The 21,738-nt window shown below is 42.4% G+C and overlaps 2 protein-coding genes across 4 annotated transcripts in view; one reads left to right on the top strand and one right to left on the bottom strand.

Annotated features, from left to right (window-relative positions):
- The window catches only part of GPAM (glycerol-3-phosphate acyltransferase, mitochondrial), an 83,535-nt gene that overhangs the window by 53,528 nt on the left and 8,269 nt on the right, over nt 1–21,738 (bottom strand). The gene's annotated exons all lie outside the window — the stretch shown is intronic.
- TECTB (tectorin beta) lies at nt 52–20,149 on the top strand. Of its 3 annotated transcripts, none has more exons than XM_054832237.1 (12): nt 52–132; nt 10,037–10,206; nt 11,075–11,163; nt 12,976–13,166; nt 13,591–13,733; nt 13,816–13,888; nt 16,305–16,408; nt 16,485–16,568; nt 16,767–16,929; nt 18,434–18,503; nt 19,433–19,465; nt 19,954–20,149. In XM_054832237.1, the coding sequence occupies exons 3-12, from the start codon at nt 11,088–11,090 to the stop codon at nt 20,004–20,006; spliced, it is 990 nt and encodes a 329-aa protein (XP_054688212.1). In that variant the 5' UTR covers nt 52–132; nt 10,037–10,206; nt 11,075–11,087; the 3' UTR covers nt 20,007–20,149. The 3 variants fall into 3 exon arrangements, with proteins under 3 accessions (XP_054688212.1, XP_054688213.1, XP_054688215.1); XM_054832238.1 differs by having other exon boundaries at nt 10,037–10,210; XM_054832240.1 differs by lacking the exon at nt 19,433–19,465.

Genomic DNA, 21,738 nt, shown 5'->3' with positions numbered 1-21,738 from the left:
TGCCCCGCTTGTGTGATCTGTGCAAAGTGAGAGGCAAGGACAGTCCATGCATTTGGGAAGGCTGGGGCAGGTCCCCTTGCACACCGAGCCATGGATACCTCCCTGAAGGCGGCAGAGCAATGAAATTTCAAGGTACAGTTTCCCTCTTTTTCCTTTGAGCTTCTGGGGCCTCTGAGCAGCAAAACTCAGGCTGTACCTGGCCTCTTCACTTCAAGAGAGCATAGTTAGACTGAGACTAAAGGGTCCAGGCTGGCTATGACTGCGCAGTCACACAGGCAGCCCAAGAGCCTTTATTTCCTTCTCTTTGGATGGTAATGATTAAAATAGCTGATGAAGTACAAACCCATGCATGAATAACCTGGGATCATAGCAACAGCCTGGTGCCAAGGAACTGTGTTAGCCGACCGCCACTGACTGCCCAATGCCAGCAACTGCCTCCCTGCCCGCAGAGCCTTCCCTGGCTGATGGCACGCTCCCGGTGAGAGGAGCAGAGGCAGAAGAGCAAGCAGGAAACCACCACCGAAACCCTGCACAAAGTGAGGGGGTGTTGGAAGGAAAGATTTACAAATGAAATTTCACGCACAAGCGTATTTAAGTGGCACGCGCAAAGTCATGAAGTGAAGGAGACTGTACGATCATCCGTGTTTGCTGAGCTCAATGAAAGTGGTAACTGAACAGAAGGGTGGTGGGAGAGGAAACACTAAAGGAGGTGTGAAGATGAGAAGCCAGCCCACAGTCCCAGAAGGTGGCATTAAATAGTAACAACTGCAGATGATGTGGGTTTAGTGGCATATTCGACAGACAGTAAGGGTTGGAACTACAGGAGGAAAATGAAGATTAGAAAGTGAAGAAATCAGCTGGCATAAGAATTAATAATGCTGATAGAAAAGGAGACTGAAGGGCTGGAGGTCACTCTGCAACTGGGGATCTCAGCTGAGTTCACTCCTGATAGGAGTTGAAGGAGGAAGGGAACATGTGGCTGAACTTCTTTCACTCACATCTATTCCTGAGTGATGTGGGCTTTGATCTAGTCTATTTTAAACTACTAAAATTATCTACACTAAACTAACTAACTATCTAAACTACTATAAATTATCTACACTATTAGTTAATGCATGTATCCTCAAAGATTCAAGGAAATTACTTTTGCCTTCATATTGTTGCTTGCTTGCCATACTGAAACAGCAATACTGAATAATAATTGTTATAGATAATGCAAATAATCAGAACAGGCCAATGAAAGGTCCGAGAGATGGGGCAGCACTCAGAGGAGGGTGAGAGGTCTTCACCAGATTTCATAGGAGTGAGTGAGTCACTTTGCTTTTCTGTGTCACATGTTGTCTGTTTATAGTACACCACTAACACCATCTCCTGGCCAGTTGGTGTCTCGAGTCAAATCTTTATAAAAAGATCTCTGACACCCTGGAATGAAAGGTATTGCAAACCTAGAAAATATTATTTTTGCCATATCTTATATATATACATATTCATTGACTTCACATATGCCAAAATAATACACAGACTGAGAGAGAGAGAGAATAAGATGTAGGGTGTGGGCATTTCAACTACTTTTTTTTTTCCCAAAGGGTTTCCAGCAAGGTCTATCAGAATACTCTAAAATCAGCTTACATTTTCAGAAGTGACCATTGGTTTGGTTATACTTTGTTCAGGGGCCCACTGAGAAAACCAAAACTGAAATTAAGGAAAAGCCTGTGACAACAGACCCTTTTCCAGTGTTTCAAGTTCAGCACTTTAAACTTTTCACACTTTCTGAAACATCATTAATGTATCTTCACCACCTATTGCTGTCAAAGATTCAGTATTCCCTGACCTTTTTGCTCATTTTTTAGATATCAAGACTGTCCAGAGATGCAAAGAATAACTCTTCAACTTTATGTGCTTTTGGTACAACACTCAATAGACCAAGGTCTGTCCAGTTAACACTTACTGAATTTATCCAGCCGTTTTCAAGCATTTAAGACAAGGCTTTGACATCTTCAAAATCTTAAATATCTATAGATGTCCAACATAGCATGTTAAGGAGTTACCTTGGAAATAGCTCAGGGGTTATTGGTTATATATATTAATTGGCCCAGATACCTTTAATTTCAAAATCATTTAAGAACTGCCTCACAGCTCAAGGAAGATACCTCCTGAGCTTTAGCTTTAGAGACTGTATTTCAGAAAAGTCAACAGAATCACTAACTTGTATTTTTCCCTTTAAATTAATTCAGGAACATAGGGTCAACTTCTAATTTTAGCTAATCCCAGAATAAACAAACAGCAGCAGAGCCTCCTGCGTCATTAACAACATAATCAATCTAGAGTCTTCAGCACAGTCTGTCCTAGAGAATTGAGTACTTGGAGCTACAGTGGGTTTCTGAGGAGAGCAACTCTCTGAATCCCTTGGAAGGTAATCAGATTGTTTTACTCCTGAGGGGGATTGTCATAGAAGAAAACGGCAGTGTCATACTTTCTGGAATAGCTTGTAGGAAATATTATATGAATGCCTCTGGTGTATTACAATTGCAGACATTTTACAGATGACCACAATGCTCTGTTCAGCAAGCTTAGACTGAAATGATCGCTTTCTGGAGAGCGCATACTTCATCCAATTACATTGCTATGAGCCACGCTAGAATACAGAAACAGTAATTCTAAAAGCTAGCAAATAATACTTACGATCATCATACAAGATGGTAAAATTGATTTTGAGTGAATCAATGCAACACCAGCTACCGGCCAGCAGAAGAAAAAGCAAAGATGTCAACTTTCTCAAACTTGGCTATCAGAAGCAGCTGTATATGGGCAGTAACACAGCAACCTTTTGCATTTGGTGTTTCAGTGATTCTCCAAGAAACCCTATCTTCAAATAGCCAATTAAAAAAAAGGAAGATCTGGTTTTTATTTGCGATTGGTTGAGTCATAAAACAACAAGTATATGAATACCTGAGTGCTTGAAGCCTCTAGACGTGATTGCTCTGCTTCATCCCACTACATGGAGCCTGTAACATCTCTCTACTACTATAAAGCATGGTGAATGGAAAGAACCATCTCAATGCATATCATCATTAGTATGTTGGTGCAATTTGAAGACAACTATATCCTTTAATTGGTCAGAAATTTGGTCTGTTATCTAATGGGAAGTCTCAGAAAGTGACATTTTTGGAGGCTGAATGCCCTGAAAGGCTATGTCTTGACAAAGTGGGAAGAAAAACTTGGTTTATGGCATCAGAAGAGAATAATCCACTGAGACACTCAACTGGTGATGATTTGTGAGTCATCAAGTCATCATTAATAAGGCATAAGACCTTGTGTGAATGGTAAACTGACAAGCAGGGGGAGTTCAGTACTTTAGGCAGTAAAATAGTCTCTGAGATAAATGGGAGTCCTCTGTTCCAGAAGACATGGCCTGACAGTTTAGGCACTTGTCCTGCAGCTTCCCAGAAAACTTTTCTAATTCACTGGAGAGACCCATCCAAAGTTTGCTTAGATAGCTCCTCATCCAAGCTGTTACTGTTTCAATGACACAGGGGAAATAAGAGCAGTATGGCCAGCTCAAGAGCCCTACACTGGGCTTTGCCTTTCTGTGGCTCAGTTCCATTATCTGCAAAACAGAGATAATGGTACTAAGATTGTGATAAGCATTATTATGATCACTTTACAAGCACAGCACAAGCTAATTAATACAGTTAAGTTTGATACATGTAGCTCTCAAAGCCACGTAAGTCTTTCTAACAAAAAGATCCCTTTCACAGCAAGAGAGACTGTCTCCAAGCATGATGCTATCAGCCTGCTGAAAAATCACAAACTTTTAAAAATGGGGACAACATTAGTATAATGGATACAGTGTGCTAAGAAAAGTAGGTCTAAGAATGAACTAGCAGGATTATGTAGCTCAGGAAACCAGAACTGTGATTCTAATCAGCAGCTGCTATTGACAGAAGTGCAGAAGTTTGCGTTTGATTTGAGAGCTACAGATACTGAAAGATTATTTCATGGGGAAAATGACTGGATCTTATCTCTTCAGAGGATAGGAATTACGGTGAGCATTTCTAGAATGCGATTTTTACCAGTCCTTCATGTGTGCAATCCTATCCAGATCCCACAAAGCAGGTTTATAATTCAGCTGGCTCAGACTACCAGGTAATCAGGACGCTGAAGACAGGCTCTGCAGCTCACTTCAGGGTAGGGGTGTTACAGAGGGAGCAGCAGTACTCTGGGCTCCCAGGGCAATACAGAATGCAAATCTGAGAAAGGTTTCTAGGTTTGGGACTGTGAGTGGATACAGGCATTTTCAAGCTAGGTGGGAATCAAGTCCTTTATTATAATTCTTCATTCCTCCTGCTTCTGAAATGTCTTTATCAGTTTACTTCTGCAGTTTGCTTTGCTTTGTTTTTTCCTACTTAACCTACTTATTTTTAAAATGAGCAGCATACATTTAGGGTCAGTTCCTCAACGGTCAATGGAACTGCCACTGAAGGACATTAGAGGAGAAATTTGCCTTTAATATATTTTTCATGCCTCACTGCACTGCAGTCCTTTTTTTGTCAGCTCTTCTGTAGAAAAGCGTGTAGGCTGGGTGAGCAGCATTATTCACGGCCAACGCATCACGGCCAGGAATCGGGCAGAAGGCCAGACAGCTGCTACAGACTCTCTCAAAGTTGTAGTGACATACCCCAACCCAAGCTGAGAAACATCACATTGCTGCAACCTTCCCAGCACTAGCAGGGTAACATCCAGAAAAAAAGAGCGTTACTGGAGCACGAAGAGCAACGGTTACTGTGTCAGAGCTAGCTGCCAGCCAGATTAAACTAATGAATGACACAAAGAGTCCATTCTACCTTCTTTCTCACCTACCTCTAAAAATCTCCCTCCCCATCCGCTGCCCCATGCTGCCAAGAGATCAAGACCTGTTGTTGAGATAACAAGAACTAAAAAGCTTACAAGGTGTTATACAGGACGGCATGGTTGAGATCCAAAAAAGCACTTAGGCACCTCAGAAGCCATTTAGGCCACATCCAGGTGATTCTAGACTGCTATTCCCCAGCAACATCATTCCACTACAAAACACTTAATCCATGTATTCTCCACAGAAAATGCCTGCAGTTCTGCTATGGTACATACTAAGTGGGACAGCAGCACTGATGACAGCTGAGCCCAGCAGCCACAGCCAAGGTCTCTTCAAAGGACAGCTGGAGGAGACAGGCCTGGTGGTCAGAGCCCTTGCCCAGGACTATAGGACAGCTGACGCAATTCTCCTTGCCTGTAGAGTTCAAAGCTATCTTTCCCCAGAAGTGCTCTAACTTCTACCTCAAAGCTAGCCTTGGGCACTCAATGAACAATTTGAGGGCACCCTGCCGACTGGAGCGGGCTCAGGCACATGTGCCGCAGAGCGTGCAAGGGTGCTTAGGCTTCCAAGGCAAACAAAAAATGAATGTCAAGCCAACCAGAGCAGTGTACCTGGTTGGTCTCAATTCAGATGCCTGCACACAGACAGCCAGTGCCATTTAAGATGTCCTTGAGTATCCTGCCTGGCCTCCAGATCCCACTTCAAAAGCACACGAGTGTCCTAAAGGTCCTGTGTCATAGCTGCAGATATCTTGGCCAACGTACAGCACCTGTTAATGCAAGACATGCCTCCTTTAGGCAAATGAATCAAGTGCCTGGCAAGTATAGGCATCTCCACAAGGTTGCAGCCCAAGGTCGGCTGTGGTCTCATGTGACCAGTGTAAGTCATCAGTTCTGGCCTCACATGACCTGTTTTACGTGTCTTATGCCTTTATTAAATCAAGCCCCAAATCCTTATCCTGCATAACTAGCTAGGTCCAAGACAGCCTGTAAAGGAATATGCCAAACAAAAATACTTACCCGTGCAAAGGCTTCAGAAAAACTCAGCTGGAAATCGATGTTTTGTTCCAACAGTAGCGAACTCCAGGCAGAACTTTGCTGGAGAAACTTCCAAAGAATAATACTCTGAATATGCTGGCAAAGCTAAACAGCAACAGGATGAGGCATTCAAATGAACACGAAATATGATTATTTACTTCATCCACAATTCTGTGCTCGGTGAGATTTGTTGTTGTAAATGTCTGTATGAATGCCTCGGACAGCAGAAACGTTGAGGGAATGCTTCTTCAGCTGAGCGTCTGTGCTCACCCACACCCCAGGGAGTGCATGTTCCAACAGCAGCACTGTCTCGCCAAGCGTATCGCTGCAGGTGATTGCTGAAAAATTATGATTCAGCGTTGCGTAGTTATACAGACAGACAGGTGATGTATGAGGAAGTTTGGAGCAGAATACTGTCTCTTCTGGTGGCGCGAACCTCCATCTCTGATTTTTATGTGACGCCTTGTTCCACAAACACAATTTCCTCTAATTCCCCTGCTTCTGATTTGCTTTGTGTGGTTATTGAAGAATGTCAGCCACCTGAGGACTTAGGGTGCAGGGTATCTATGGGTCACCTGCACAGTTCTATCATCTGCTCACAAGGCTGAAACATCATAGAATAGAATCATAGAATCATTTAGGTTGGAAAAGACCTAAAGACCTTTAAGATTGAGTCCAAATGTAAACCTAACACTGCCAAGTCCACCACTAAACCATGTCCCTAAGTGCCACATCTACACGTCTTTTAAATACCTCCAGGGATGATGACTCAATCATGTGCTGAAGTAAATGACCAACCACATGCCAAGAGTAACTAACTATTGAAAGGTATTTATTCTACAAAAGGCAAAACAACGCTGAAATCCATAAGGCATTTATGACTCGAGGAAATGAGTCTACACAGCACAGCTCACTGTAGACTTAGGATCCAGGACAAGTTTGACTGTACCAACACAGTGCTGCATTTCCAACAGGACCCATTAACTCAGATCAGGCCCAATATAAATGCAGTTACCACGCTTCCAGACCTAGCATGGATGTCTCCATGCCAGTGGGATAAATACACTCCTTATCTCAGACAAAACTGAGTATGCCAGGTTTTGGAGTGTGGTTGGAAACACCATCATCAATCTAGGTGAATGTCACCAGATTCACTCCTCCTAGAATCAGCTAGCTGTCTCCATTGACCCTCATTACCTCATAAAGTCCTTCCATAGAACTAACGGGCTCTTCAGGCTTATTGTCTTACCCAAAACAATGAAAATTCTAAGTCACAATATCCCTTGCAGATTCAAACAGCAGAACTTGGTTTTCTTCATGTAAGAACCAGACAGTAGATATTCGCACAGCTTTCCATCACAATGCAAGGAACAAAGCTGGAGAGACAAGCTGCCCTTGTAGGTGAGATTCACAATGAGGCCTTCATTTACTCTTTGTCGAAATCTTTACAGATACTTAGATTGCAGAGATTATTCAATGGGTTTGGAAAGAGTCAGGGAAATGCAACAAACCTCAATGGTCTGCTTTGCAATTTAATGGCTTTCCTCTTTCTGTGTGTGCAATTACTGAGAGAAACCTAACCCTTCCCCAGGCCTTCACCTTTGATCAGAGCAGGTATCAAATGCTGGTTGGCTTAGGTACATTTTGTGCTTGTTTCTTATGCAAATGCAAACTACTATACACCAGCTGGTACTTTTGCCAAATTTGTTTCATGGATTTCATTCTGTTTTCTACCTTTCACCTAAAAGGGGTATTATGTACATGGGGATTACTTTTCTGTGAGAAGATAGCGAGAGATTTATTTTCTTTCAAATATTATGGGACTAGATCCATCTTGGAGTAATTCCACTGAAACCCGTAGCCTTACACCAATGATTATTTAATTATGTTATTTGCCAAAAATCATCAGAACAAAGCTAATCTGTGTTTCAAGTGCTTTGTTAATGTTATGGCAAGGTTGACCACTTACATCATTTTTAGCAATGCACTTACTTACACTATGCCTAATCAAGGTTAGCTAAATATCTTATGCTCCAAATCAGCCCTGTGTGGGCAGACCTGAGAGACCAAGTCCAACCCCAGGGCTGAATCTGATCCCTTGAGCTTGAAGAATTGGTTTGTACAAGGTCATGAGGCCTTTCTCATGCCCGAACTCACAAGCCTTCTCCTGCAAACCCTCCCCTTGTTTCTGGGCTGTATATACTTGACAACAGGGTGGCTCATCATGTCCCATCAGTCCCCGGTTTCACGTTCCAGACCAAATACACGCTCACACACACAGAAAGACAAAAATAAGTGAATGTTTACACAGTCTCTATTCAGTCAGAGTTGGGCTTTGGAAATCAAATTTGGGCTTCAGCGCCTGCAGAAGGATTTGGGATGAGGATATAAAACAGACACCTGGAGTTAAATCTTCCTTATTTTAGGATTTCTGATGAGGATAATCCCTAGTTAGGTCACACCAAATCACTTATGAGCTTTGGTTCTTGTTCAGTGGATTATTCTTTAATTCAATTAAAATAACAACAAACCCCGATCAATGGATTTTATCCATGTGTACATCTTTAAGTAATCTCATTTAAATCAGAATGTGACGGCTTGCAGGATTTGGCTCACGAGAATAGCAGGAGCAGCCTATTTAACATTACGTGCTCTGTACTGAAATCCTTATGAAGCTTCAGGTCTAGCTTCACGTTTATTATTTAAACTAAACACATAACTTTATAGGCTTTTTAACCTTTCTTTAGAACTTTGGATCAGTTTGCAAGAAGCAGAAGTAACCCTAATTATTTATAAACATTTTCATATCATTGTAGATTCACCATCACACCATCATTGCTGGGTGAGAGCTAGCATCCCTAACAAAGCACAGTGTAGTCATGGCCATGCTTCACTTATGTCATCTGGCTTGAGGCACTCCTTATAGTCTGGATTTAGAACAGTGAATGTTCTCCTGAAGGTGGGACCGTAAATCTCACCCACAGCAGCACCCACAGGAGAGCTGCAAACTCATTGCCCAGCAGCTCAGGTTAAGGTCAGCGCCACTGTGCTCTTCCATCCCACTCCCTCCTCCCTCAAAAACTCCAGACTAAAGACAACTGGAACAGCCTTACTACCGCATAACCCCATATGCCAAAAGTTGCTCGAGAGAAGGCAGACCCGCACCATACCCCTGCCATGGATGGGGCAGAATGAGGCTCTGTCCACTGGGATAACTCCATAGGAGACACCAAATTCATCCCTGAGGAACCCCACAGGACTGGGTCCCACAGGCAAGGTCAGTGAGATCCTCTGTGTTTTGTGGCTCGAGCCAGAGATCAGAGCATATGTAACTCAACAGCACTCGGATCTGGGTGGATACACATGTGCCCAAAGTTGAGGTCATGCCAGCTTACATGGCGAGGCTGTTTATGGCCCATGTTTTTTATGCAGGCGTGTAAAATAGCAGTAGCTTACCTAAGTCCTTTTTCTGGGTCTGTCACTAAAAACTAACACAAACAGGATGTAATAGGTCACCAGAAAATTTTACCTGCTGACTAAGACTGTCATATAGCAACCACATGACTGATGGTGACACAAAGAGCAAATTTGTTTCAGTTTTCTTTCAAATGGTCAATTTTACAAATTCTACAATGTAATATTTAATGTATATTACACAGTCTTATACAGACATAGTATTATGCATTATAATTATATAGCATGATACTTATGCTTATGGCAGATCCTACCTAAACTCAGATTACATGCCTGTGAACTTTTAGAAAAAGGAAGTAAATAAAACAACCCTAAAGGTGGTATATCATCTGTGGAAATTACTTTTGTCCACTTGACATTGTCAAGAAGCCATTCAAGACAGACATCTAATTCCTGTAAATCCCTATAAATACATTTTCACTGAATTCTAGAAGGCAGCTGTTGTTTCACCTGTGCAGAAATTCTACATTTCCCTAATTAACTTGTAAAACAAAAATTTTCCACCAGTTATATACCTTCAGCAGGTTTCTCTTCAATTATTTTCAAGATCTGTAAAAAGCCACCATAGAAAGATTTTTTAAAAAATCAAATAGCAGCAATACAGTCCCATCTAGGGGAAGAGAATTGCTTTTCTATAACACTTTTTTTTTTCTCCCACACTGGACAATACCAGCGGGTTGAGATTTAACCAGAGATGGGCTCCTTTTACAAGATTGCTTATATAAAGCGAAGATAACGCCAGCTGGGTTCATTTGAAAGAGGACATCTTGGGAAGAGCCGACAGCGCAGCTATTGGAATAAGACCGGAATGAAAATCTGAAATACTTAGCCTCTTCCTGTCTTGTAGGTATTATACTTAATTTTCTGTAGAATGTAGATTATAATTAGAAGGAATTGTCACTGAACTGTACTGTATAAGCCTTTTATAAATATATATTTTTGAATGGAGGCTGAGTGAAAATGTTGAAATTTGTTCTTTTTATTGGAAATGCTTAACCAGGAAGCTTTTTTTCTTTACCTAAATGATATTTGTTACTTATGACAGTCTGCTCAGTGATGTGTATATGAGGGCAGACGCTGAAGAGTGTCTACAAAGGGAAAACATGAGAACTCTAGTCCCAAACCCACAGGCTGTACATGCTTCTCCCTGTGGGAAACAGCTTGCAGGTTTGAGGCCTGAACTGGAAATGTAAATTACTGCTATGTAGGTTTTCCTGAAAATGGAACAGTTAGCAGTAAAGGAGAAAATGCATAATTTACCAAAACTGAGCTACATGAAGTTAAGATTCTATACATCAGGATAGCCATCAACACAGAGAATAGTTTCAGCATTAAATTTAAAAGCACAATATGTATGTTATTGCATCATATTTCTTGTAGTAATTTCTATTCCCTCTTTTTTCAGATCCCATTGTTTCAGTTTCATTTGGTTATACTAACACTTTAGGTTTAGACTCTAATAATTCAAAGCCACCACTAAACTGAAATAGTAAAATTGTCACAATAGTGACCCAGCGATAATAATAGTCTTGGAAATATTTATCCTGTAGATGCAATTAAGTTGGGCGACAGAATATCAGTAATGTTATTTGTTTCTCTCTGCAAGAAGAATATGTTTAACAGTAGCTACAGTTTTGGGTCTGCAGCCAATGCATTTTTTTTTACTTCCAATTTTAAAGACTATTTCAGCTTTTATTCCCTGTGTTCTCAGATCATTGCAAGAAATGGTGACTCTTACTATTTATCTGCTGGTCATCTTGGCTCAAGCTCTTGCAGGGCCTTGCAATCCAAATAAAGCAGGTAAAATAACTTAAGTCTCCTATGATCTTCTCTTGTAATTAAGCTGCCAAAAGTTTTTTTTCTATTTAAAAGTGGAAAGGTTTTTCTTCAGAAAGTTAAAGTGGATTCTGAAGAGCTAATCCTTACATTTCTTTTATTGATCTGCTTTCAGCTAGCACAGTAAAGCAAATACCACTAAAGTCCTAGCCCCACAGAGAATTAGGCATATGCTTAACTGGGCAATAATCATAGTGCAATAAAGTTAAGCACAAGCAGCATTCAGGCATAAAATGGCAAAGAAAACAACAACGATTAGAAATTCTCTGCAGTAGCACAGGCTAGATGCAGCAGATCTTTGCTGCCCAAGCTGGGCTTTAGTCCCACTGACTGCAATCAGATGACTAGCGGTGAATGAATGTGCTGGGCTGAATTCCTGAACCACATTACTATATTAAACAGGAAAAAACAAAAATCACTGATGCTAAGGCCCTAATTGCATGCTGATTTCTGCCTAGAAACTCAAAATGGTTTGGTGTCAGACAGATCTGTAATGTAGAATTCACTACAATTAAGAAATGTGCTTTAGAAATGCATTGGAATATGCCTCAATATAGTGTTTTATTTGTATGTGCATGACTTGTCAGTCTACTGCCAGTAATTTCATGGTATATCTTAAGTATTTGGCCCTCTAGCCATTTATTTTAATACCTTCTTTTGCACAAGCAGTTCCCTGAACTGCAGGAATTTTCATAGCTGTAAAGTCGCTGGAGACACAAATCTGACCATCACCACAAGCAGAATCAGCCTGCATGTGCTGAAGGTTTGTGACCACAAAGAAGTGAGTTGTTAAGGTCCCTATTTGACTTTCTCTGAGTATTCCCTAACCTTCTGCAGACATGGTAAGGCTGCAAAATCAGGCTTTTATCATAAAAATGAGAGTGTCAAGGGCTTTAAAAGAAATAACTGAATAATTCCAGATAGGGAATTATTTTTTCTGACTGTAGTAATTGAAAGTCTTTCTCCATTTTCAGGTCACTCATGGTTAGTCAATATTTGCCCTTTAAATTCCCATCAGATATTCAAATTCACACTGCCTGATCCTCTTTGAAAAATGTCCAATTCTGCTATCACGAAGCAATCAGTCTGTAAGTTATGGTGTTCAATATTCATGGTTGATTAGCAATCACCATGTTTGGAAACATATTGCACTGTGATTAACTGTCACTGTTAACAGGGCTAGACTTTTCAGTTCATTTATTGTTGCCATTTAACAGCGCTAGGCTTCTAGGTTCATTTTTAGATCTTAGCTTTTAACTTGAGAATTCTAAAAACTCAGTTTGTGCTGGCACTGCAATGCCAGTGCAAGGACAGAAAAGGCAGAATATGTACCGTGGCCTAGATCTAACACCGTTACAAAAAGGTGCACATCTGCCAAAGCTTAACAAAAAACTTCCCCACGTTATTTTTACAGAGTCAGTGGTGTTACAGAAGCCAGCTCTGCAGCATCATCTGACAGATTTCAGTGCAGCAATTTTTCACTTCAGGTTTCTCAGCAGTGTCTCTGCTCCTCAATCAGCTATTCCAGAAAGATAAAAAATTTACATGAAGTTCTGCATTGATTAGAAGGCAAAGGCCAAACTCTTCCAAAGAGGACAGAATTTAACAACCCAAAGGTCAGTTTTGTGTAGCAAAAGCTGCTCACGTTAGGGAACCTTCCAGCACACACCCCTGCTCACAGAAGTTTAATCCCAATGGAAAGTGGGTGTGCAGACCCGCGTCTTTGAAAGAAAAACACCACTTGGTATCACTCTAGGTGTATTATTTTCCTTTCAGATGTAATTCTGGTGTACTGCTATCCTAAAACCATCATTACCAAAATTCCGGAGTGTCCCTACGGATGGGAGGTTAATCAGCTGGCACTCGGAGGCGTTTGCTACAATGGGATCCACGATTTGGGATATTACCAGTTCACAATCCCAGACCTGTCACCTAAAAACAAATCATACTGTGGGACGCAGTCAGAGGTAAGACTATCAAGGTCAACACTTCTGAGATGGACTCAGAAATCGACTGGACTCGCTTGAGAGAGTCCTGTTTGCTTCAGCTTGGAGTGGTCTTTTAGTACTGACGGAAAGAGGAGGCAAACACCAGTATCAGGGAGAAGGAAGAATCGAATAGTCGTGCTTTGCATCTACAGGCAAAATACTCGTAGGCTTACTGATATTAGTCTGTGTGTTAGTCGCCCATTTGCACCTGTATTACACAGAACATATATGTATAGTAAGGCATATATATAGGCAGCACAGCATATAAAGAGCTACAAAACCACATTTCCTTGGAGATGGTGTTACGTCACTAGATAGAGTCTTCATGTTTCAAAGTAGGAAGTTGTTCCTGATGCCTCGAGGACTCAGTACTGCCTACATTTCTCTGTCTCGCCATCCACAGTTCAAGAGCCCTGTTTATCACTTCTACAACTCCATCGTCTCCAATGACTCCTCAGTAATTGTGAAGAGCCAGCCTGTGAATTACTCATTCACCTGCACGTACAATGCCAACTACCTGGTGAACCAGGCTGCCTTCGACCAAAGGTATGTCCTCTTCTGGGAGCGCACCTCACATCGTTTTCAGCACCACATCTCACTCACACAGAAACTTTTGTTATGTCCCCAGGGTGGCCACCATCCATGTGAAGAATGGAAGCTCTGGCTCATTTGAAAGTCAGTTGTCCCTCAACTTCTACTCTGTAAGTTCTCTTTGCTGCCCAGCTTTTTGCCTTCACTTTCCACAGGCTTCAGCCTAAGAGCTGGAAAAAAAGGCCTGCTGCTCCTGACTTCTATGTGTCATGGAGCACATTACTCGGCTGGACCAGATAATCACAGTGGGGGTTGCCGGGGTCCTTATTTCTGCTGATTAACAGGGATGTACTTACGCTGAACAGAGCAGATACGTGTCAGCTGTTCTTTTAACCCCTCCAAATCAGGTAGATTTTTCTGCTGAGAGGTATAATTCTAACATGCTGACAGGTTTTATAAGAAAAAGCAAAACTTGTTTGTAGTCCCACTCAAAGAGCAGCATGCATCTGCAGGCACCGCTGCTATCACAGTCTCTATAGATACAGCAAAGCTCCACGCATTTCTCCTGCAGTTTGCTCCCTGGTCCTCCCACCTGACAGATGTTTTATGTTTCCCAGAGATCTTTACGTCATGCTGGAATTTTGTTTCCAACAAAATATTGTCCCTGGATATCAGGTCGATCTTTTGAAACATCCCTGTCCTCCCCACAGCTCTTCTGTGCTGCTGGAGCAGCCAGCTCCCGATCCTGGAATCTTTTTTCCACCAAAGCCCAGTCAAAAGTACCAAAACAGCTTCTCTATTTCAGTACAGCTAGAAAAAGCAGAACTAGTAACATACTGTGTTAAATTTATAGGCCAGGTAGAGGGAGTATTTACCACAAGGTAGGCTGATGGAAGTCTCTCCCCCCCCCACCCTGCATTTTGGGCACCGATTGATGACTAAACGTTTTGTCAGGCCCTGGGTGCCACATGAAAGCCCACGTGGTCTTTTTTTCTGATATATGGCACACTGGTAGTATATACTACCAAGGTCCCAGGAGGTACCACATGGCTCCTGTCAACTCCTGACAGAATGGCTGCAAAAACAAATGACAGACAGTGAGCAATGGATCTCTGGTACTTTGGGGGTTTTTTGCCAAGTGACTGTTCTGTTCTTGTGGCCATGGGGCTCCCAGGAGTCAAGGAGGGAGTTGCTGAACTGTTACTGATACATTTTCCCACAGAGCACAAGTACAAAACAAGCTCAGAAAGCTCCTTTGTTATTTTGTTCACATTTTCACTGGGGAGAAAAGGTTAATTTCAATGATTTTTTTTTTTCTGGAAAAAAGGAAATAAAAGATTTATTTTGCCTTGCTATTCATTTCTGCTGCTGCCTGACACAGCCCTCTGCCTCAGGTGGGCCATACTTCCAGGTGCTTCATGTGCCCATTTCCTCATCCAGAAGCAGCACCCAAGCTGCAGTGTATCCCAGTGGAAACACTTCAGTCTCAGTGAAGAAAAACAAGAAGTGAAGAAAACCAAGATAGTACCCTAAAACAATGTAAAGCAATAGAGTGTGGAAAAAGAAGCACTATACCAGGTTCAACTCGTTTTAGCACAAGGACTGATAAGAGTTTTGTGACAGTACTTCTGCAAGTTCTCTCCTTTGGGAGAAATCTTTGGTTAAATGAGAATTTCTCAGGGCAGTTAACAGCCATGGATCACTAATCTAAATACAGCCTTGAGCCCTAACTTCAGTGCAGCCAATCTATCGGATGTTGCGGTGGGAATACTGTAGTGCCTCACAGCCACCTCGCTGTGTAGGCGAGGAAAGGTACATAAGAAAATCAGTCCCAGGGAACTGAGCAAGCACATCAGGGAAAGACACTCCAGCAGCTCCAGGGCCTGAATCCTGCTGTGTAGATGTAACTAAGTAAACCAATGCTATGACTAAACATGTTGCTCTTTGTGCAGTTCTGGGGCTAGCTTTGTTATGATCTTATGCGATAAAAAGCAGTGGGATTTAAAGTAGATACTTCAGTGTATTTGTAACCAAACACTGCACTACTTCGAGCCGGCTGGCTTTTTAGTGGATGAATGACTATAGCTGGCAGAGCTCTTTCTGCACACTCGTGCCCCCTCAGCTCTCACCATGCTAGCCACTACAAGTATAAATCACAGAGAGCTGAACCTTTACATATGGGCACATAATTTCTGCTTGTCTTCATCCCTTTTCCCCCACACATGGCCATCCCCTAACCCCATTTCCGTTCCATACAGTCATCTCCAGTCTCGCACTCCCACCAGCTCCGGCGTACCAGAAGCAGCAGCAAGCTTGCTTCCCACCCATGCTGTGATTTAACACATACCACAACCCAAATAGCATAAAATTCTGTCACTTATTGTCATTATGAGCCAAACATTAGCAAAAAGACTTTTAAACACCATCTTGGGCTTGCAATAGTCTTAGGTGTAGAGTTTGGAGCTTGCAGGTAATAAGAAGCTAGACTTTTGGAGTCCATCTCTCCCGAGGTATCTGAAGTTGCCACGTGCCTTTGCTTTGCATGTTACTGGTAACATATGATGTCTTTCTCTTTGTCTTTCAAAGAACGCCAAGTTTTCAAGTATAAAAGAAGCCCCTTTCATCGTTGAAACATCAGAAATTGGTTCTGACATATTTGCTGGAGTAGAAGCTAAGGGCTTAAGTGACAGGTAGGCAAGGGAAGTAATAATTAATAAATTGGCAATCAGGACATTCCTTGCTAATCTGGGGCTTGTGTCTTCCCAGGTTCAAAGTCGTTCTCAACAACTGCTGGGCAACTCCCTCCTCGGAGTACTTCTACCAGATCCACTGGCCTCTGATCACCAAGGGGTAGGTGCTGGTGGATCTGGGGGAGCACCTCTGCCCAGCCCAGCCCTGAGAAGGACAGAAAGCTGGGGGCTGGGGGATGAGGGGGCAAAAGAGAAGCTGGCCCACAGCAGGGCAAACACATCCATCTGACTGCAAACTCAGGAGATGTTTCAGTGAAGCCATGTAGGCTCTGACACTGTTTCTCCATGCACAACACAGGTGTGCCTCAGACAACTCCATCCTTGTGCATGAGAACGGGAAAACAAGCCGGGCGACATTCCAGTTCAATGCTTTCCGCTTCCGTAACATCCCCAAGCTGTCCAAGGTCTGGCTGCACTGCGAGACCCACGTCTGTGACAGCGAGAAGTTCTCCTGCCCGGTGGTAAGGCCTCCCTCCCAGAGAATCACACGGTGCTAAATTTAGACAGAGAATGTCGAGACCTTCCTGAGGGCACATCGGGTGCAGAGCCAGTGCCAGAGCTTTCAGTAGATGGAGCCACCGCCATGCGTGAACCTGAGTGGCCAGCCATGCACCCCAACCCCTATCATGCCACAGGCGCTCTATGCAACATTGGGCAACTTGTTTAAATGTATTGAGAAATAACGTAGCCCTTTAAAAACTCGGTTCTTGTCAATATCCCAGACTACAGTCCTGTCTGACACATAGCTACAGTTAAACACGAGCCTGGAAAAAAGGAGAAAGTAGAGCTTTTTTACTGTTGTTCCAGCAACAAATAGTTCTTGCTGGGGAAAAGAAAGCATCACTCCTGTGAAACCAACTTTTCTTTCTAAAGCTTTTCTCAGTCCAGGAACCAAATTAAGATAGAGGTTTATTACCCAGCCTCAGCATTAAGCAGGGGACACTGATTTGTGCAAAACTTGCAGGTTTGACAAAAATGCATTGGTAGAAATTCTAAGTTTCAAAGGCAAAAGAAAAAACTCCGGGCTTAGATTTTGTTGTTTGTTTTTAAAGATGTCTTCAATTTTTTATCCAGCCACAGACAAGTGTTAAAAAACAAAACTAGTACTCCATATCTGCCTTTCTGACAGTACTGCCAAACATCTGCATCATCCTTTCAGGCACAGGATGGATTTCCCTCCTCCCCCTCCGGTGTAGGATAATTGCTCAATCAGGCTAACATCCCTGAGTCCACTTCCAACCCAAAAAAGCAGCTGGTGGTCTGCTGCAATTAAGGTTGAACCTTAAGGTTGAAATGAAGGGGGTCTATGCTTACAAGCAACTCATAACCAGAATTACCACACTGTGTTTGTAAAATAAATAAATGCCACAGCTGGGGATCTGCAAAGGTCAGGGGACGGACAAGGACCTTTAATCTGTAGAGCACTGCCTCCAAGACAGCTTGTCAGCTGTGACAGGCGTCATTAGTGCTGGACGTGAGATGCTCTATATGGAAGGGGTTTGGTGCTTCCTGTTTCTACCCAACAATTATAATTAGCAATAAACAACAACAGAAGTTTTCACAGATGTCACGGGTTAAATAGATGGAGCTCAGCTCCCCTCTTCCTTCTTGACCGGAGTTTTGTTTAAAGCAGGGTGGAAAGGGCAGCCCAGGAGGACCTGTGGTTAGCAAGCGGACACCCGTCTGGGCTCCTGGATCTCACAACTGAAATGAGCACTTACACTGACAGTCACTGTAAGGGCTGTGGCACACCAAAATCCTCAGAAAATGCACAATAAAGACTCTTCTTAAATCCATCCTGCACAAAAAATACCCCAATAATTACAGGGGGCAAAAAAAAATCCCTAGAAAATATGCAGCAATAGTGATTTCATTTGTGCGGTTGGAAACGCGAGAATTGGGTTTAGATTTTTTTATTATTTTTAATTGGTTTGGCATACATGGCTTTCTCTCTGATCTCTTGAGACATGCGACAAACGAAAACAGCGCATGGAACAAACCGGAGGTGTTTTAGTGGCGGAGATCTCTGTACGCAGTAAGTGACTGAGTTTCTGGGGCGTTTCTCCCTTTGGGAAGCAATGAAGTTGGGAGCTACACGTGGCTTGCAGCGTAGGAGTAAGCAGGGAGCCGAAGCTCTCTGCCAGAGCCCTTTTCCCCATGGCACCAGGAGTCTTGGACAGAAGTCGGTCCCCTCCAGGCTCAGGGCTCTGGCAGCAGAGCTCAGTGAAACTCTCCTCATTTACACAGTGAGTAAAGGCACCCATCTGGCATTAATGATAAATGGCCAAACCACTTACACACCGAGTTAGCAATGTAAACTCTGCTCACCTGCATTTGACCTCAGCAACAGCCCAGACAAGCTCTGATAGATTGCACGAGTGGGAGAGAGGTCAGGTTTAGGAGCAGCAGGAAAGCTTTTCTTTACACTGTGGGTTGGTACTTCAGCATACCCCTAACCCTGGTAGGTTAAACCTTCATGCCTGTCCCTCCCGATACAGAAATTGAACTGCCATCAGGTTTCCCCATTATAAAACCACCCCCTTTTCCTCTAACTGCTGCCTCCTGGAGGCACCAGGAATTTCTCCCTGAGTTGGTTTAATTCTGCACATCCAGCACATCTTTGGAAACAAGGAATGCCTAAATCATTTTTTCACTAAAGTCCTTTATACTAGTTTATCAGCTACATCCCCACCAACCTAAAAGCCAATTTAAAATTAAAAATACACATAGAGCCGCATTATTACAATTCAGTATGTTGCACCAGTAAAACCCCATCAATTTTAGAAGATAAAAGAACTGAGGATTCTTTTATAACTTCATACAGTAAAGCCAAGAGGAAGAAATATCCAGAATTTCAAAATGTGGCAAATGTTATCTGTTCTGCTTTTACAAAGCACGCTGGTGCACTTTGCCCTATTTTAAACATGCCATCCCAACGTTATCTTTTTCTCTTATTTTATACAGGCAAAGGTTTATCCAGATTTTACACACTCTCAGGTAAATAGCAAAGTATGAGAATGTAAATGTCAATCCCAAATACGGATTGTGAGTGACTCTGTCAACATAAAACCCATAGCTCAAAGAAAGAGCTCAAAAATCTAGCAATTTGACAGAAAGGGAAATATTTCAAAATCAAATTTTATTTCTCAACATTATACACTTTGTTTTCCTCCTTTTGGCACATCCCTCACTCTGGACAAAAAAAATCATACCAATAACTTCCAATACTGAACATTACCTTCTCTTATTTTCACACCCTCTTCCCAAAAGCAAGGAACAAGCATGTTTCAGTGGGTTAACAGAGATGTCTGAAAGCATTTCTGTTTGGAGAAGGTTTGAAAAGCCCTTTCAAAGCCTATTTGTTAAAACTTGATATGGTGACAGAGCCACATTAGGGGCACGCAGTTGCACTGATGCGGTGGGAAGAGAACACGAAAGGCAGCTGACAGTGAAGTACTCACATTTAGTCTGTGTTTCTCTTGCAGATATCATCTTCCACCTACTCTTCCTGATTGGATTTTGTGCTGTTTTATTATAAAACTCAGCCCAGCTGTGTTTCTTAACTTTTCCCAATCCTGTTTGGACCTGGACTTCTTTACTAAATATGTTTATTTTACAGAGGAAAAATGAAAGTCACAAAAAATCCTCGTGCACCATTTTACCAGATATAAATAAAACATTCTATGAGCTTCGTGCCTTGAATACTGGAGAATCCCAAAGCAGATTTGCCTCTCTCTGGTCTCTGCAGGCATTCTAAACTAGTGAAAAATCAAGTGTTATGTATTCTACCAATGCTTCCTTTTAAACAGTTGTGATGCCAACAGTACTTGTTTCTATGAGGAACGTAGGGATATGCAAACTCAGCCTTTTTCAACACCAAATTTGCCTTCAGGATCTCCCTTCCCTGTCAGTCTCAGCGTGGTACCAAACTCCCCTCCAGGCCTGGTCTTGCAAGGTCTTAGCTTGGTCTGTGAAGCCTTTGAACAAGATGAAAACTAACCTAACACGTCAAGGATGGGAGAAAAGGATGCTTTTTATGTAGCAATAGTTAGAAGGTGCTCAGAATTAATTACCTAACGTTTCTTTCCTGCTTCTCAGTGTTGTCAGCATTGACTGGGTTAAGTAGAGCGTGCCATGTGCTGCAGTGGGTACAATACTGTTACGAGAAGGATGTCTTGCTGACTGGACAGGCTCAGTGCTGATAGGTGCATGGTGTGGATGCGAATTAAGCACATCTGAGGCTGGAAAACAAGCTAATGAGCTTTACACTTCATGAAGACATAGCTGGTGTCAGATACAACAGGGTCCAGGGGTTACCTCTGTATCTGAGTACCAACAGCTCTTGAACAGCAAGAAGAAATCACTAGAAAGGGAAACCATGTTTTGTAAAGGGCAGGAAACATCAGGACATGAAACAATTTCCCAGCAAGAGTGATGGTACATTCCCTAGTTCCAGTAATTACTAAACAATATTGAAAAAAAAACCCTCCTGAAAGTGTCAGAAACTTTCCTAGGCCTTTTCCATGAACACTTCCAGGATCCTAAATGTGAAAGAGAGAAGAATGACTACAGCTGTTACACTTCCCATTGATGAACACGGTGGGTGTACCTGTGCCTGTACACACTACAGCATAAGCACATTCTAGAATTTCGCTATTGTTTGTAGAGAGGAAACATCCTGAATAATTCTATTAAATTAAGGATTTTAAACTCCCTGTTCTTCTTCAAACCTCATTGTTATGAAGATAATGCAGAACTAGAACATGCATGCATGACAGCCACAGTTTTCAAACACACACAGATCCCCCTTACTGTGGACTCTATTTGCTCCTCCAGGTGTAATCTCAGTTCATACGTATTTATAAGTAACTGAGAAAAATAAAGCTGCTTAGAAGCTGAAATTATAGCAGTCAGCATCCGTGCTGACAGCCTGCAGAAAAGCGGTCCGTTGTCCATGCGTTTAGCCATTACACACAACAGAGGGCACTCTCCTGACAGAATTGGCTGATTCACACAGACCAGATTTAGATCTGTCACTTCGAAGGATTTCTTAGCTGTACGAGTTTCTAAAGCAGAGCAGAGCTATTGAATGTTTTGTGCACCATAGGATATTTTGATCAGATATAATGACCCTGCAGGTTTTTTCTCCCGTTTGCTCCTTTGCCTCCCTTTCCCCTTCCCTCCTCCCACTAACACCCCAAGTTTCAACAGCTGCCAAGTGGCTTTACCTCTTCAAACTCCTGTCCTTGCCAAATGAGATTAACACACCG

This window comes from Grus americana, chromosome 7 (genome assembly GCF_028858705.1).
Source record: "Grus americana isolate bGruAme1 chromosome 7, bGruAme1.mat, whole genome shotgun sequence".
Lineage (NCBI taxonomy): Eukaryota > Metazoa > Chordata > Aves > Gruiformes > Gruidae > Grus > Grus americana.
Note: the sequence above shows the minus strand (reverse complement) of the source record. Positions and strands in the feature narration are given on the sequence as shown.